The 18,012-nt window shown below is 41.0% G+C and overlaps 1 protein-coding gene across 2 annotated transcripts; it reads right to left on the reverse strand.

The window, feature by feature from the left end:
* Nucleotides 1–891: 891 nt before the first annotated feature.
* arih2 (ariadne homolog 2 (Drosophila)) lies at nucleotides 892–17,791 on the reverse strand. Of its 2 annotated transcripts, none has more exons than XM_086214269.1 (15): nucleotides 17,644–17,791; nucleotides 13,444–13,999; nucleotides 11,669–11,736; nucleotides 10,207–10,279; nucleotides 9,952–10,093; nucleotides 9,077–9,198; nucleotides 8,486–8,706; nucleotides 6,460–6,577; nucleotides 6,245–6,295; nucleotides 5,713–5,734; nucleotides 5,205–5,356; nucleotides 4,916–5,059; nucleotides 4,309–4,374; nucleotides 4,012–4,137; nucleotides 892–3,331 (listed from the first exon to the last, which is right to left on the reverse strand). In XM_086214269.1, the coding sequence occupies exons 2-15, from the start codon at nucleotides 13,708–13,710 to the stop codon at nucleotides 3,260–3,262; spliced, it is 1,644 nt and encodes a 547-aa protein (XP_086070395.1). In that variant the 5' UTR covers nucleotides 13,711–13,999; nucleotides 17,644–17,791; the 3' UTR covers nucleotides 892–3,259. The 2 variants fall into 2 exon arrangements, with proteins under 2 accessions (XP_086070395.1, XP_086070396.1); XM_086214270.1 differs by having other exon boundaries at nucleotides 896–3,331; nucleotides 8,486–8,595.
* Nucleotides 17,792–18,012: the final 221 nt, after the last annotated feature.

The raw sequence follows: 18,012 nt of genomic DNA on the forward strand, positions 1-18,012 counted from the left end.
TGGAAACTCATTTCCTTTGAGTTTTACAAAATTTGAAGATCTTATCATGGCAGCTGTGCAGATACTTCTGGATCATTTCACACAACTGGCTGTTCGAATGCACCCACTGTCTCGGCTGGAGAAGGTGCCATCAGACAGGTGCCAAGTGAGGACAAGAATTAGGGATTTTATTCCAAGTATGTCTTAGTTGCCTAGAAAAAAATATCTCAACCTCCAATAATTGGATGTGAGGACAATGAACATGAGGAAACTCCCACAAGAAATAATGTTACTGTGTGTATTTGGCTTTCAGTAAAACAAAGAAGTGTGTAGTGCAACATCAACATTAGTTCCTGCAGATGAAATGAAGCCGATGAATTTCACCAGATAAATGTGACCCACTTTAACTGAACCCACCCTACGAGATAAAGGCGTCCACAGAGAGCTGCTTCATAATAGAGGCGGCTGCACGTCCTCTTTATGACTCAGGATGAGGAGGCTTCATGTTACTGTCATGAGCTGAAAGTGGGTCTCTCTCTCAGGATGAGAAGTTAATCCTGTCTTGGCACATCATTGCGTAAACTAAATACAGCCGTGAAATTATATCTGAGAATGTCAAAGGTGACCTGGGTTTCCGCAGCGTCTGTCAACACTATTGAGACATACTTTTCATGTTGTTGTTGAAGTCTGCAATCGCTGATGTAGTCTGTCTTTCACCAATGCAGCAGTGCATTGTAAAAAGCTCAAAACTGTGCTTTGCGCTGAAATAAACACGTATTGCACATTGTATTAATATTGCCCTCCAAAGCTTCAGTGTCATTTTTCTCTAAATTTTGTAACCTCATACCAGCATTTTAGCTTTTATTTGCCAAAACAAAAGGGTTAAAAATAGTTATAATGACCAAAGATCCATGAGCTTTGTAGATATTCATAGTTCAGTCAATCTGATTGAATAATGGGAATAAATGAAGTCGGTAATGAGCCAAAACATCAACCAAACTAAATAGCAAGAGACAGAGCGGGTCAAAGGTCAGCCTTTCTCTCAACGGTGTTTGTATCACCATTTGTGTTTGGTACTGGAGTGCATTTCCTTCTTGAAGTTGTTAACTGAAGCTTTTGGAACGTTGGATACGGTTCAGAAATATTCTAAAGGACAGAAACTAAGACAGATGGAACATTCCACGGATGCTCAAGAGAGGAGACACAGGAAAAGCTCAGCTAATCAAAAGCAAAAATGACACCATCTAATTGAAGATTTACAACCACAGCAGTTAGCAGAATGGAGCTGCCAACTGGCATTCCGCCCAACGTTTGTTGTTTATTCTGCTAATATCCACGTGTGCCGGCATTTTTAATCCTGAAAGTTATGCGATAAATTAATCGATTGGAAGGCTACTTAAAAAAAAGTAAGGGAGAAAAGATGTTGTGATGTGATGATGTGTTCTGTATTTCTTAAGTACAAAGTGGGGACATCTTTATGAAGACCTTCACTTGCATAACGCATTTCCTAGCCCTTCGCCCTACCCATCCTAACTAAACGCCTGACCAGAAATAGAACCTAACTAGAACTAGTGCTAAAACCAAGTCTTGACCTTCAAATGTGAGGACCGCCCCAAATGTCCTTAATGTGTTGGTTACAAACGTGCAAGTGTGAGTGAGTGTTTAACACCGTTGAAAACAGACAGGAGGCAGTGTTCGGTTTTAAAAACTTTCTCAGTAACTCTATTTCTGTATTAATGTACAACCGTTGAAAATTACAGCAAATTTTTTTTTTTTGGTAACTTTTACATTTTTTTTTTAAATGATCTATCTATCAACAGCCAATTTTCCAGAAGAAAGGTGAACAATATGAGTAAGGAAATAAAAGAAAGAAAACAAGGAGAAAATTAAAGTGTCTCGGGTGGGGTGGGGTGGGGTATTAAGACAGAGGACAGCATGAAATGAGCAAGGACACAAATTAAAAGGGTTTGTCTTCTGCTGCGGAGTGTATAAAGATGTGTGTGTGTGTGTGTGTGGACGCATGCTTTGTCAGTGGAGGGGCGCTATTATGTGTGGCTGAGATAACACTTGCTTCAAAACAACCTGGTCATGTGATCAAAAGGAAGAAGCTCACACTGCTGTGATGGAGACGGTGACGCTCCCACTTGTTTTGATTTAGATTAGCTGAACACCACTGAGAGATCAGAGCGAGGCAAGAGTGGAGGCATGAAGTCATTCAGTAGTTTTACTTTGACCAACATGGTGAGCGACAACCTGCTGGCAGCCCTCCGGCGAGCGAGCGAACCAACACACAAGCACGTGCGCGCAAACACACACACACAAACACACCGGCAAAGTGTATTTAATGTGAAACACTGGCAACACAATGTGTCCTCTACACACACACATTCATCTTTATCTTTTGTATCTTTTATACGTGAACATGCGCCATACAAAGGAAAATACTGCATTTTTTTCAAGTAATTGAAGGAATATGTGGGACTGTGAAGGTCACCACTGTTTCACAGTGAACACACTGCTTTCACACGTACGGCTAAATATAAGAAAAAAGCCTTTTTTTTTTTTTTTAAACCACTCTACTTTGTTACTTTGTTTACTTTACCAATCAAACAGTTATTGATTGTAACCAGTTGTATTTGAGGAGAGAAAACTGAAAAAGAAGGGCTTGGAAAATTCCTCTTTTGAAACTTGCATGTGGTCATCAGGTCAATCCAGTCACTGATGCAGGTAGAGGGTCAGGGTAACATGGCTGCTGGGCACTTCAAGCAACATCTTAAAAATAGTCCCTTGTCGTCCCTCTCCATCTCGAGCAGTTTCTCCCTCATGAGTTCTTTTGTTTCTTGGGACTATTTAAACATCACTGCAATAACGTGACATTTAACAGCCAACATAGTGCATGTAGCTCACGTCAGCATCTAAGTGCTCAATGGAACTTAAGGGCACAGCCACCGTTTTGACACATGACCGATTTGAACAAGTGTAACCACGGCGATTGTGATATTCTGAAGCCAAAACATGTAACTGAGTGTGAGAAGAGGAAAGGGAAATACAATCGTGCCACTCTGTGACCCTGCAGCATTTCAGGAGCAAAGTGAGAGAGAGAGAGAAAGAGAGAAAAAAAAGAAACAAGTGAGCAAGTGAGTAAAGACAAGCAAAAAGGAGGAGGGGTCAGTATGACAGCACTGAGGGATGGTCATGGAAGGAAGCAAGAAAGAACAAATGGAAGGAAGGAAAAGGAGTAAGGAGGGAGATGCTGGTGCTTTGCAGTCACGATGGGGCTTCAGGTGTCGTGGAAATCCTTCAGCAGCGTGCGTCGCCTCTGCTCAGCAATGTGCATCTGATTCTCCAGTTCCTGATAACACACACACACACACACACACAAAGTAGGCTCTTACAGACCAATCACTTTTGTTTTGTGTTCATTCAAAGACATTTCAGGACTTTTTTCGTACTCCTTTCATAAATGGAATTAACGATCAAAGGGACACCAACACCAGGACCTCTAAAAAAGCAATGCGCATCGTGATTCCATGACAACTCTCCCTTCACATATATGATGGATAAAAAAAACAAAAACACACACACACACACAAAAGGGTGATGCGGGTTTGGTAATTATGTTATTATTTTTTTTAAGAAGGTTTAAGAACTGAAATGTTCAGCTGTCACCACTCAGTCTGACAGCTATAGAAGATGTGTGTGTGTGTGTGTGTGTGTGTGTGTGTGTGTGTGTGTGTGTGTGTGTGTGTGTGTATATACAATACCATCAACTACGCTAGAAAACATAATGGGTGAGTTCCTGTAGGTTTGGGTTGAGGCTGATTCGCTGTGTCTTTTGTTACTGCAACTGCTGTAAAAGCGATCCAAATGATACTGCTGTCTTCACTGAAGTATTTGTAGTGTGTGATCTCCACCAAATCTGCCGTTTTTTTCTTTGTAGTTCAATCTAAATAATGTAATGCTTCTCTCAATGCGTATCTCCTTTGTTGTAATTTTATCCTCTGGGATTAACCATTCATTATGGTTTCTTACCCCTCTGTCACTGGCACTGAGCTCCCCCTCGCCTCCCACCACTCCTCTCTCGCTGCTGTCCACCCGCTCCACCTTCCACGACAGGTTCTCTATCTCTGCCTCCAGCTGAGCCTGCTGGTACTCAAACTGCAGAGACGAACATATCAAACCATGAAGCTGTTTCAGTGTAACCGTGTAAATCAAAGAATCAGCGGTTCAAATTGCGCTGTGGGAAGGGAAAGGGAGTTGGAAGTTACCAGCATGGTTATGCAATGTACGATCAGTCATAAAGAACAGGCAGAGAGGCGTGTTTCTCACCAGTTTCTTCCGCGGGCCTGTCATGTAATAGGCGTAAGGGTATGTATACTGCAGTGTGTAGCGACACTGGAAAAAAGACAACACACACATTACACTCTTTGTGACAAGGTTTCACAATCAGACTGTTTTTAAAATGCAGGAGACGAACTGGACAAGAAGTGATTATTTTCAAACCTCGAAAATGATTTTCTACGCCATGGTGAGAACAAATTATACAACAGATCTTTGTTGCAATGTCTTGGAATTAAAGCTATAAAGGAATTTCTCATTAAAGTAACATTTTGTGACACGATCAGAGTTTGAGTTGTGCGTCTGATGTTTTAGCTGCTGTAACTCATGCCACGGTAGCTATTAAGTTAGCCACAGCTCTACTTCTCTCTTTTCTGATAGAAATAAACAAGCACTTTAACTTTAAATTTGAGAGACCATGCCAGGTAATCTATTCAGTGCAGTACCATATTCTATATGTTTAATATTCATTGCTAAACTGTATGTAAAAATGCATCCAAGTTGCCAAAATAAATCCATCACTTCCATTAATTTAAACTCAGGTCATGTCCATCTCACCCTGCACCTCCAACATAGTTGTGTCTGTGTCTGTGAGCACCTTGGCCAGTAGCTTTGCAGCGTTTTGAAGATACTGCCAGTCAATCCAGGTTCCCAAGTTGTTCATCACTCTCTCATGGATCTTTTCTTGGATCCTCTGGTAAGTCTGAGCCTCCAACTGCAGAGACTTGTTGTGATTCTCCCACTGGTGGACGAAATGACCAGCAAATAAAATAACCTTCATCAATGCAGTTAACACAACGGGAAGACGGTGAGGTTAAGTTAATGCACAGATTGGGATTCCTTATCTGGCAAAAGCCTGTCAAATGGAAACCAGGAACCCTTCTCACCCTCTCAAAGTAGAAGAGGTATTTCTTGAGGGCTTCTCTGGCCTGAGCCTGCTGGCTCTGGTTGACGATGTCAGGGTTTTCTTTGTAGCGGCTGCATTCATAGTATTCACTGCCGTGAGTCTTCCAGTCACCAAGACACATCCAGCAGAAGTCTAGACAGAAAATACAACACCCACATTTATGGACTGAAGTGTTTTGCAAGTTTCTGACAGGTGAAACCAAAGAAAAGTGAGTGACATGCAGAGTTAAGCCTTAAAGTTCAGGCAGATTCTCGACAAACTAGTCTTCCACAGCCAGACTAAATGAGCTGATAGTTAACTCTGTTGGGTTGGATTTTTGTCATTTCTCTATTATATATCTATATATATTTATCTATGTTGATCTAACTGAAAAAAAAAACATCAGAGGACACATATTGTAATTCCTGCCTCTTTATCATAGAGGATGAGTATTGTTTGATTGGCGTGCCACTAGGTGGCAAAAAAGCAATTCCTTGGATTACACTTACCATGTTTGCACTTGGAGCATTGCTGAAACAAACAAGAAGGGGGTGTCAAATTAGAAGGAGACAAATAGCAAAACAGGCAACCAATGAAAAGAAACACAGAAGTCAAACAAACACAAGTAAATTCATCTGAGCAAATGAATAACTACTCTGTATAACATTAAAACGAGAATGATCAATGTCTCCCCAGCAGTCAAATGTGCTTGTTAACAGCTAAAATGGATGACAAGCTAAGTGGCCGATGAACATAAATACGTCTTAAATGTTCGATTCTTTTCGTCAATTTCAACTAAATCCTGTACACTTCAATATTCAGTCATTTTGAGGCAAATTTCTGTGACTTTTACAGAATGTTATGGTTTTACCTTTTTTTTTTTTTTTTTTTTACAAATACTACCAGGACTGCAAATTGACATCTTCATATTCCATGAACCTTCCAGGGTTTTCATGACCAAATGAACCCTGGACAGTCTAAAAATATGCATGATCAGTATGTGCTGTGTTCTGGCTAAGTGTGATTTCAGCTCTGACTCACCATGTGATTGCACCCTCCGTTCTTCTCGATGCAGATATTGCACTTAGGACACTGAGAGAGGAAAACAAAATTCTTTCACATTTCTGTATGAACTGTACAGTTTCAAATTTAGAGAAAGTGACAACTGATAGCACGTATCTGAAAAATAAAGTTTTTTTAAGTGTGGTCCTGCAGGTGTGTGTGTGTGTGTGCGCACGCGCACACAGCCATCATACATCTTTAGTGTGTGCGCTGATGTAGTTGGCCGTCTCCGAGTCGTCTGCACATTTGGTTAGCCATTTCCGGATTGTCGCACAGTCTGTGGGTGCGTGGTACATCTGACGGCATTTAAAACTGAGAGAGAAGACAAGACAGAAATTCCGCAAGATAAATTGTTTAAAATATTAATATCAGTTTGAAGTTTAGCATTCCGCATGGATGAGTTAGTTTGCATCATCACATCAACAGACACACGAGGGGTCCGTTTCACAAAGTTCATCAAACCCTGAGTTTAATCCTGATCTCCGAGTTGATCTACCCTAAAATAGAAAACTCTGAATTTCCGGTTTCAGAACAGCGGATTTGAACCAGTTTGATCAACTCGGAGTAGGTTCACCTGGGGTAAAGCGTGATCACGGCAACTCTAAAAAGCCAGCATAAATGGAGCCCCAATTCACCGAGTCACCATGGCGACGGAGAAGTGGAGGGCTTTGTTTTTCACGTCAGTGGAGTTGGAAATCTTGATGCGATCATATGAAGAATTCCAACACGCGTTAAAAAAGAATTGCAGCTACAGCGGTGTTGCACAAGAGAGAGAGATAGCGTGGAAGAACATTGCTGCTCAGGTCAATGCGGAAGTTTAAATGTAGTCCTTTGCAATCATGATTATTAAGGAGGAAGCTGCTTACATGGTAGCGCATTAATTTATATCGTTTAGATACAATACCACGGGGGAGAAACGCACTTGGCAGCAACTTAAAATGAAGCATAAAAACATGATTCAAACAGGTAAGACCATCTCATGGGGTACTCCATGTTCTGCATTGTAAATTAAATATTAAGTGGCTGTTTGACTGTGTACAATCAATTAGTTGTTTTATCCCCAACATAATGCTGGTTTCATACACAAATGTCTTTTCATCGATATCATATTCTGTTAAATAATTAAGCCTATTTAAACTAACACAGACTTCTACTCAGCCAACAGAAAGAAGGCAGATGCCCGTAAAACGGGTGGTGGCCCAGCACCACCACCTCTAACACAGGCACAGGAGCTGGCCCTAAGTCATAGTTTAGGAAGGCCAGTGGCTGAGAGCATGACTACGACTGGTGATGTTGCAAATGGAAGGACGGAGGAGGTTGTGTATATAGACGATGGACTGTGACGTGAAACAGTACCGACACTGTCTGGAAATGCAAGAACGTCTATGAGCGGTCTGATCACCATCTCCCAACGAATATTTAATTCTCTGCGCAGCAATGCTGCACCTTCATCCACGGGATTGTCAAGAAAAGGACATGCCATGTTTGTTGAAAAACTCGCCAAAACTCGCCTGCTGATGAATGAATGCAGAAATCAAATGGAGTATGTGGCTCTGAAAGTGGGCGGAGACAGCGAGAAACTCGAGGTTCATTGCCAAAAACCTGGTCCCGACCAGGTTAGTTTCAGTGAGTCAGTTACTGCGGTAACTGACCGAGAGCTTAAGTTACCGCTGTCTGTGAAACAGGCTAGAGTTAACCCTCTTTCTCTGGTTTGAGTTAGCTCCCTTTGTGAAATGGAAAACTCCGTGTTTTCCTTATTTCAGGGTTAATAGACCCAGAGTTTTCACGAAACCTGCTTTGTGAAACAGACCCCAGGAGGTATGCTTCGGCATTTGTGAGTGCAGCAATTTCTGGATCGAGGCTTTGATAACTCAGACCTCTTACAGGGATAGAACTTAAACTAGGTCATATCTGAGTCAAACAGGTAGGTGACAACAGACTTTTTTCCAATTAAATTTTCATAAATTTGTTTAAGATGTGAGAGAGGAAAAATGTGAGAAATGGCACAAACTACAGCTTCTCTGGGATAAAATATACACAACAAAATCCAGATTTAGTGACCTATTCAAAGACAAGTGTGTTTGAAAAAGACCCTGGTCATGAATTATCAAAAAATAAAGCTTAGTTACCAACAGATGTTGTGAAATGGTTTGTAAAATTGAAAAATTAACTAAGTTTGCTACTAGAGCTGAGCTTTCCTTTATTATGTGTTTATTTTACCAGAAGACTTCCTTGCAGTCAAGACACTGCACCCTGCGCGCCCGTGGCTCCTTAACCTTGATGACCATCGGACAATCGGCACCCGGACACAATTGCAATTGGAAGTGACTCTGAGAGGGAGAGAGGGAAGGGGGGGAGAGGTGTGAAGAAGGAGACATCGGACAGAAGAGTCCTTCAGATGATCGATGACTCTGTTCCACTCCAGCAGTGAGGTGAGAGTCCTACAGAATCAGAGACTTGTGACTCACACTTGATTTATATTCCATTTTAGTCTGAAAGGAACTAAAAAACTTACAAGACCAACATCTTGTTGTACTGAAAAAGACTGAAACTAGCAATTATGACGTCAACTCTTTAGGAAGATGTTTACAAAGTGACGGAGTGAGAAATTGGGTCACTTTCCCAGACTTTTACACACTTATTGCTTATTTTTGCAACCAGTGGTTTCGCTTCCTGTTGGCCATGATAAAGAATGCAGGTTCAAGGTACTTTGACATTGGTTTCCCTTGCCAGGCCTGGAAGATATGTCCCCGCATATTTTAAGATATCTCACGTGCTACTCTCTATATGTGGTATTTGAGTGGCACACACCTCGACATAGTCTCTGAAGAGGTAGCGTCTGTATTTGTCCTTCAGCTCCTCTCCTGGCAGAAGTGGCAGGACAAAATCTTCTGGCATCTTCAGGGAACAGTCCTGAGCCATACACGAGATGCCTGGACACACAAACACAAAATGTATTAAGGAGAGTCCTGAATCCTTGAGAAAGAACAGAACACACACACATAGTCCCACCTCAGCAACAAAATGTACCCATCACTGAAAATCTGTCTGTGACTGGAAAAGTTTCACTGCAGGTTTGGCAGGATTCTGATGTTCTAGTGACCCTGAAACTAGATCGGGGTCACTGGTCATAATGAATTCATCCAGCAGATAGAGAAAGAGCAATCAGACTCAGAAGGCCTCTTATACGGACTTTCTCAGGGACTGAAACTAGCAGGATGCATCAGGGCACAAACACAGAGGCACAGACAAAACTCACAACTTAAAGCGTGGAGACTTCAAACTGTGGATACCATATGAGACATACAAACTGCACAAACAAACACAACAGATTTGTGTACACAACCATCTGCTCTCCTGATTACACAAATTAAAACACACGGTCTGAGCCATCAAAACTGATAATACTAAACATATTACTTTTCTTCAAAGTCCAGAGTCACTTTTGGATTCCACACAAGAACACACACACACACACACACACACACATATATATATGAAGCTGTATGCGCGTCAACACTGTGCCTTGTTACTGGATCACTTTGGATAACAGCTGGATTGAGTCAAGACAAAATCCTAATACACAAATAAATAAATAATTCAGCATGAACAGACCAAACCAAGTGTGACTCGCCTCCTCAAACAGCAGCTTTGATGACTACATAAACACAAACACTTTTACTCACCCACTCCCATGCCATCTTTGACAAGTACAGTGCAGTGCTGCTCCCAGCATGCTTTGCAGAAGGAGTGCTGGCAGGGAAGTGCCAGCAGGGAGTCTCTCCGTACAACTTGTAGACACACACCACACTGGAGCGACTGAGGGGCCTGAAACACACAGACACACACCATGAGCACATAATGCAGTGGAGGGCAGCTCAATGTCCATAAAAAAAAAATGCACATCCAAAGTAAAATGGAAGATTCTTGTTTTTACTTACAGTGACAGATCTGCAGGTGCTGCTGGGTTGAACTAGAGCGTCGGACAACAGCAGAGACGAGTTGGACTTATATCTGAGAGTCATGGACAAAACATCCGGATGTTTGATTAAAAAAGGTAAATTTGCCGAATGAGAGGTCAAGGGAAACAATGGGAAATTAATTTCTATGAGGACTTGAAGTATCAACTGAGAATGAGAGAACAAAGGAAATCAGAGCCAGACAATAGAACAGTTTCCTCATAGCAACTCTGTCTGGGTTTTCCTTTTCACACATGCAGTGCAAAAGAAGAGCTATACGACCAACTGGAAAAGACTTTAATTTAAGCAAGAGGTGGCATCAAGTTAGAATATGCAGGAGGTCACGTAGGCAGTTCTGATTTGGTTAACCTGTCTTGCTTGTCTTTGACCATATCTGAACAACTGTGGCTTCAGCAGTTCCAGAATCACTTATTTGCCACCCCAGTAAGATAGTTGTCTGCCTCATTAAAGGGCCTGAATGTCAGTGTGGCATTGCAGGTATTGTGAAAATTTGAAGGAATATCCCACATATCATACTTATAAAGAGGGAAACACACACCGACAAGGATGTGTACGGGACGACGAACTTGAACGCAGCTTTAAAACATTCTTTCAACAAGATTACAAGCCCTATCTGCTGCTGGTGCATCGCTCTCTAACTATCTTGGTTCATATCAGGTTTCAATGATATATCGCAGGCTTAAATAGAAATCCACCTCATCCTAAGTGGAAAAAGCAAATACAACAAAGGAATGCGATAAGGACCAACTTACAATGCAAGAGATTGTGAACAACATTGATCTGCAGGATTCTCATGCAGGTAGCAATTTCATGACTGAGGTAAGCAGCAGTTCACAGACAAGTTTCAGCCTAACTGGTTCAGAATGTGGGTGGAGGTAAACAACTGTCAAATGAGCTGCTTTGTTTGTGCAATGTACAGCGCTACTCCTTTTAGACGCCGTTGTTACTCTGGCAGAGATGCAGTGTGAGGAGCAAATGAAGGGGCTTCAACAAAACCGTCCACTTTACAACAGAAAATAGTAGGAGAAATCCTTTAAATTGGAAGAGAGCTAAGTGCAAGCAGAAGATAACATTTTCTTTTTTTACCCTCAAATGTTTCCTACTGGTTGCACGATAAAAATGCCATCAACACACCAACTCGCTGTGACAATGATCTGCTCCAGTCAAATGAGCTACGTCGACGAAGCCCTGACTTTGTACTGTTGAGCTGGCAGTCTGTTTAATGTCTAGTATAACCCATTCAAATGTGTGTTGTCAAATACAGACCCTCCCTGTAACATCTGAATTTGTTCAGATATGATACACGTATGATGGAAGAGTCACGGTAGAAAGGTGAGAATAAAGCATAAACTGGGAGAAAAGAGGTCTAGAGGACTGGTAAGGAAGATGGGAAAGGAATGGGGAAGAAGCACAAGAGACATACCTGTCCAATATTTGTGAAACCTGCCAGTGAAAATGCACAAGGATCAGTTTTGCTACCGCTGGTAAAACCTAAGACAGACAGAGAGAAAGAGAGCGAGAGAGACAAGACTTAGAAAGGTTGTTGTAATGTTGCTACAGGGGTGGTTTGGCTATACCGTAATCCGTGAACAGCTGACACAACTGCTGATGAGCAGGAAGTTAGCTGGACCCCGTCGCAACCGCGGATAATGGGCTCCTACATACTTAATGTATCGATCATTGGCAAGGAAACAAGCATATATCTGAATAGTGCGAAAGATGCGACAATGAATCAAATAAACACATGCATTAAAGTCAGTTTTGAAAGAAATTACTCTTGGAACTCCATTACCACCCTGAACAATTGTCTAAATCGGTCAGCGCAGAAACTTGAGATAGATGTGTGTGTGTGTGTGCGCGCGCACGTATGTATATATGTATACATATACAAATAAAATACATATATATACATATATACATATATATACACATATATATATACATACATATATACATATATACACATATACACATATATATATACATACATATATACATATATACACATATACACATATATATATACACATACATATATACATATATATACATATATATATATATACACACACATATACATACACACACATATACACACATATACACACATATACACACATATACACACATATACACACATATACACATACACACACATATATACAAATATATATACACACAAAAAATATATATACAGATACATATACACAGCTACACATATATAGATATACAGATACACGTATACATATATCTATATACAGTAGATACATATACATAGATATATGTGTGTGTGTGTGTGTGTGTGTATATATAAAAGGAGTAAAGAGTATCTTTGCTTTTTATTATGAAATTAACTGTGGAAAAACATTGAAAAAAATCCAGAGGAATGTTGGCTTATCTAATTGTAATGTAGGAATGTTTCTGTCTGTATAAACATTTTTATACAGAAGCATCTGGGAAGCCTTCCGCAGAAGCTGCTAGGAAAAGGGCGGACACTTTCAAGAAATGCTCAGCTGTGCTCCCAGGGAAAGAAGTTAGTCTCGAGGCCTGCATGTGGGTGCAACAACAACAGAACCTTAGTTTTTGTTTTTTCCCCAAAAACTCAAGCTGAGTATTTCAATCAAATTATTACCTATATTTAATGTGGCCTTTACCACTTTTATAGTGGTAAGAATTTAAGTTATCTATAGAAAGTGGACAGACTAAAATTACATAATTTTTAAACACACTTCTTCCTCGTTTTAGCTTTTCAGTCCCAGTATGACACAAGCGTCAACTCAAGTTACCCACCCTTTCAAAAAACAAACAAAAAACAAAATCTAGACATTAAGGATTTTTGTAAAAAATACATCATCCTAGATGGCTTCCATAGGAAGCCTGCTTCAAAACAAAGACTGCATAAAGGAGCTGAAGCTGTAATGTAAAGCGGAACTGATGCACAGTGGCGCATGTCTTCAGGTTTTGCTTGTTGCTTTGATGACCTGAATGTAGTGCAAAGTAAAACTTCATTGGTGTTCATGTATTTTTGGCAAAATGGCACTTCGGTACATTATTTATGTACCACTACCCAGTTCTGATTTGGTGATATCATCACACCCCACATTCTAAAATATCACCATGGGAATATTTTAGTTTATTACGAGGAATTGAGGAAAAAGGAACACACAAGGGAACAGCAGGGAACAGCTACACACTCACCTTCAGTGCAGTGGCCACAGTGTTCACCTCCTCGGTTAGCACCCTTTGGCTCTCTTTATATGTCAGACAAGTGAACTGGTACTCCTCTGGGTCAAAGGCGTCGGCACCCTGTTGCTCCACGTCGCTGGCCACGCCGTCATAGTAGTTGTCAATGTCACCCTGATCTTCCTCTTCTCCTCCATCATCCTCATCCTCCTCTTCTTCAGAGTTTACCCCGAAGTCTTCCTCATTGCTGTCAGATGCCTGGCTGTTCATGTCCACAGACATCCAGTCGACTAAATCAACCACCCGGACAGGTAGACGGTCCGCCTACCTGTCGGAGCCCAGTGGTCCGATTGGCTGAAATGGCGTATGTAAAACTCCGCCTCTTCTTGTCTTCTCTTCAATGCCTCCCTCTCCACCTGCTTGTGTCACTGTTCAGAGACACTTTGACTCCTGCCTGTCTGAGGTGCATGGAGAGCGTGCTCAGCAGCAGCGGAAGAAACAGAAGAAGTCGCACTCCCCGTCACTCATTTGGAAAGCTGTTAACAGGTTGATCAGAGGAGAGAAACCCAGACTGGGGAGGAAAGGGAGGAGGTGGTTTAACGAGAGAAATAAGGGAACAAGCAAAGGAGGAAAAGAATGAAAAGTGGAATAAAAAAGGAAAAAGTGGGAAAGACAGAAAGAAAAAAAAAGCATTATTGACGTTTCCTTCAATCAACAAAGGACTCATTAGATCAGACCATGTTATCTTACAGACCTTTTTCATAGAATATGTACTTAAATTTCCAGACAGACAAGGCACATATTGCTGCCCTCATGAATGCACAGGTGTGCTTCTGCTACCTACAGCATATCTCTTGCATTCATCCAGTCTTTGGCAGACAAGATAAGATTCTTTTACAGGATGAAAAACAACAACCCAATCTCCATAGCTGGTCCTCAATTCTGGTGAGGCCAAGAATTCCACTGACTCACACTGTCATTGACAAGACGCCCATCTGTCTTATCACTACTGAGGAGGTTCATGGGAACTGCTGAGGACAGGAACACTTTACGCAGACATGCACAAGGTCACATTAAACAGATCAGCATACAAAGTATCTGTTGAAGACTGTGCACATGTAGTATTTCTTACTGTACCACTATAATAATAACAGCTTCAACAGAAAACTTCAATTAAGTGCAACAGAACCTAAGTTTATTTGTCTGGGCCCTGTTTCTTCTCCTCTGGCGATAGAGACTTTAGTTAAGAGATCTATAGTGCATGGTCTGAAGCAAATGGTACAAGTACATTTGGGGTATGTGAATCCATTCAAATTGGATGAAAAAAAAGGATGCATAATCTGGCTGCAAGGTCAGGCGCTCTCTTTAATAAAAAGAAGAACTGCTGTGGCATTACTACAGTCTCGTGATATAACCTTAAAAGTACTGTCAATAAAAACACTGATGTTTTTCTATATCAAAGAAAAAAAGAGCTCTGGTATGAGTATTGGCAGATGTGTATTTGACTAAGTTCAGAATTGGAAAAAATGTTTATGCAGCGCATCTCTAATCTTAATGTATTTTTTAATGTATTGAAAGTGTCACCACTGCTCAGGTGGCGCCCCAGAGGCACTGCTGCTGTGCAGAGCAGGAAGCCTCACGTTTCAGCAACACACACAGCGTCATGACCTTTACCTTTGACCACAAAAATCTTTTCAGTTCAAATTTGAAGATTTTCCCTCAAGGAGTTTGGAAGATGATGCGTTGACGAAAATGGGATGGATGAACGACGACCCAAAAACATTACAAAGGCAGAAAAATAAATTATATTTGTAAATTGGATTCATGAACTTGTGTTTTCATTAAATGTCAAGTACATTACCGACATTAGGCTGATGATGAAAGGCAGGTTATTGCTGCAACAACAGAAAAGCAGCGACCTTTGGTCAACCTCTCTGACTTTTGGCAAGGGGTTCTGAATACATCTTGGGGTTCTGACTGATCTCCAACTTTAATCTTAAATTTCTTACTTTGATCTAATTTCAGTCTCTGATTTCTGACACCCAGATGATGTCAGAGAGCATCAAACCTAACTAGGCAGAATGCTGACTTGTCACATGTCTCTCATCTTGTGATCTCAGACCCAAAACCCCCAGACCCCAACCTCATTTGGCACACAGAGATTTCTTGCATTCACAGTACATCTCAATGTGATCCTGTCTTCTTTTACTTAAATCAGTCAGAAGAGAAGAGCCAGCTGCTCGCAGGCTTTTGACGGGTCTTTCATGATAAGTCGTCCACTGTATTTTAGGTGAAAATTTCTCCCACTCATCAGGCAGGCTACCTGCAACTTAGCCATACATTAAAAAAAAGAATCAGGCGTTTTTGAAGCAGATTCAACATATTGCTTATGACTGCTACATCTCTTGAATAGCAAACAAGCAAGTGAGAAACCCCCAGCAGTTATGGAGAGTTCATAATTAAACTCTCTTTCCTGTGGTTCTGTGGTCACAACTCTTTCTGAAACACATTTGCCACTCGTGTTGCACTGAACATCACAAAGACAGGATTATAGTTTCATTTAGTTTTTTTTTTTTTACTATCAGTCTTTTGCCTTGTGCATTTTTTTTTCAACTCACAACAGGAAAATCTGCTGAACATATGCAAGTCACAGGGCAACGGTTAAGACTTGATGTCACAGTTCAGAGGATTAGTTGAAGAGCTTTGGGGGATGCTGAAGCTATACAATCACCTGCCATTAATTTCATGCCAACCTGGAATAACACTGAACACAGAACTGGTCAAGAAAAAAACGAGTCAGACATCTTTGAAGATTACATGACGATATTTGACTTGTTAATTCCGAGTTTAAATGTGATTTTTGGAAACTTACATTAACACAGTGACAGTTAAAGCAATTGAACAGAAAACAGACTGTGGAAAGAGTTCCAGCTGCTGAGCGGACCCGATCAGAGTGAGGTTCTCTTTTCATTTTTCTCACAAACCAAATTCTTGTGTTTATCATCGAGTAGGGGTGGATGACACATCAAATATATATGTAAAGAATCGTGATTTGCAACACGTGTTGAATAACTATATCACTACCATCGACAACAAGTCATCAAAAGAGCGTTTGAAGTTGACCACTTGACATTCATTTTGGAGATAAATGTAACTTGATGGTGTTTTCCCCCTTTTTGGATGGAAATTACACAAATTCCCAAAAATAGCCAACTCGTTTATTTCAATGCAAGCAAATGTTTCAGAGACCACTAGAATAATCATACTGGTGACGTTATATGCATCAACTGTCAAATAGATATTCACAAGTCGCTTTAAAGAATATTTAAATATTAAAAAAACAAAATACAATTTGGTGTTTGTTTTTGGTGTACTGTGACATAATGGGGGGAGCAAAATCTGGTAATTTGTATTTTCTCTATGCACCGTTTCCCCAGCATCTATGGGGATTTCAGGGAATCCTGAGACAATCTACAGGAGACTGGCTCTGAAGATGATACAAAGGGCCACTGAGTATGATTATTTAATTGTACTCAGTATTACACACAGAGAATCCAACAAAGCAGAATTCTGGCACGGAGATTTAGGTGCACAAATCCACCTGGACGTAGAACAAGGTAGCCGGGAAATCCTGCCTGCCAGCCGGCGACGGTGGACTGCTCGCAATCCGCCCGGTCCAGGCTAAAAATAGGCAGCAAACTGGGTGACACACATCTTGCTAGGCTAATGTATCACAGCGACTCAGCACGGGTTTGATAACATCGTGGGGGATGGGAAAAGAAGAGTTCGGTGCGAGATTGAGCAACATGAAACAGACTTGTTTTCACCGAATACCGACATTAAAGTTCAGCGCATTAACTAAAAAAAAAAAAAAGCAGTTAAATCAAATTCAGAGAGGCTAATTTACCGTTAGCCGGATTAGCTTCCAAGGCTGAAGCTTAAAGCTACGAAATAACGCACGCCAAACTTAAAGGTTTAGAATGTATTCTTTTTAAAGAAACTTGCAAAAAAAAGTTAACATGACCCTCTAACAATAATTTACAATATGTACGCTAGAAATGTTGGCAGCACCTTCCTCCCGTGGCGTCTCCGCCTGACGAACACTCTAGCCCGTGGATTGAGATGTAAACAAGGCCCACCGGAGCACGGGAGTATCCTAACACAGTTAACCAACCACCGCATTCATTTCCACGGACTAAAGTGCGTCCTTCTTACCTCTCAGAGAGACGTCAGCTTGCCCACTTGTGACAACCAGAAGTGTGTTTGTGTGAGGGAAATCCAAAGAGCAATTTACACTCTGCTGCTCGTTTGGCTGCAAGGCGGAAGGTAGACGGTTACAGTGGTACTTATCAATGACGTCACGTCCGCATTTCTCAGCCTCCTGTCTTCGAGGAAAGATGCTGCAGCTTCACTTCATTGATACTTAGAAGCAGCGGTGGACAGTAACTAAGTTTTTTGTTGGCTTTTTTTTTACTCTACAGCTGTACTTCAGTACAATGTCACGGGACTTGAATGACTGAACCCATTACTTACAGGTTACTTTGAAGACAAATCCTTTGCAAAGAAAATATTACATAATTTACC

The sequence above is a fragment of the Aulostomus chinensis genome, chromosome 9, assembly GCF_037954235.1.
Source record: "Aulostomus chinensis isolate RoL2024-O1b breed Wild chromosome 9, RoL_Achi_v1.0, whole genome shotgun sequence".
Classification (NCBI taxonomy): Eukaryota; Metazoa; Chordata; class Actinopteri; order Syngnathiformes; family Aulostomidae; genus Aulostomus; species Aulostomus chinensis.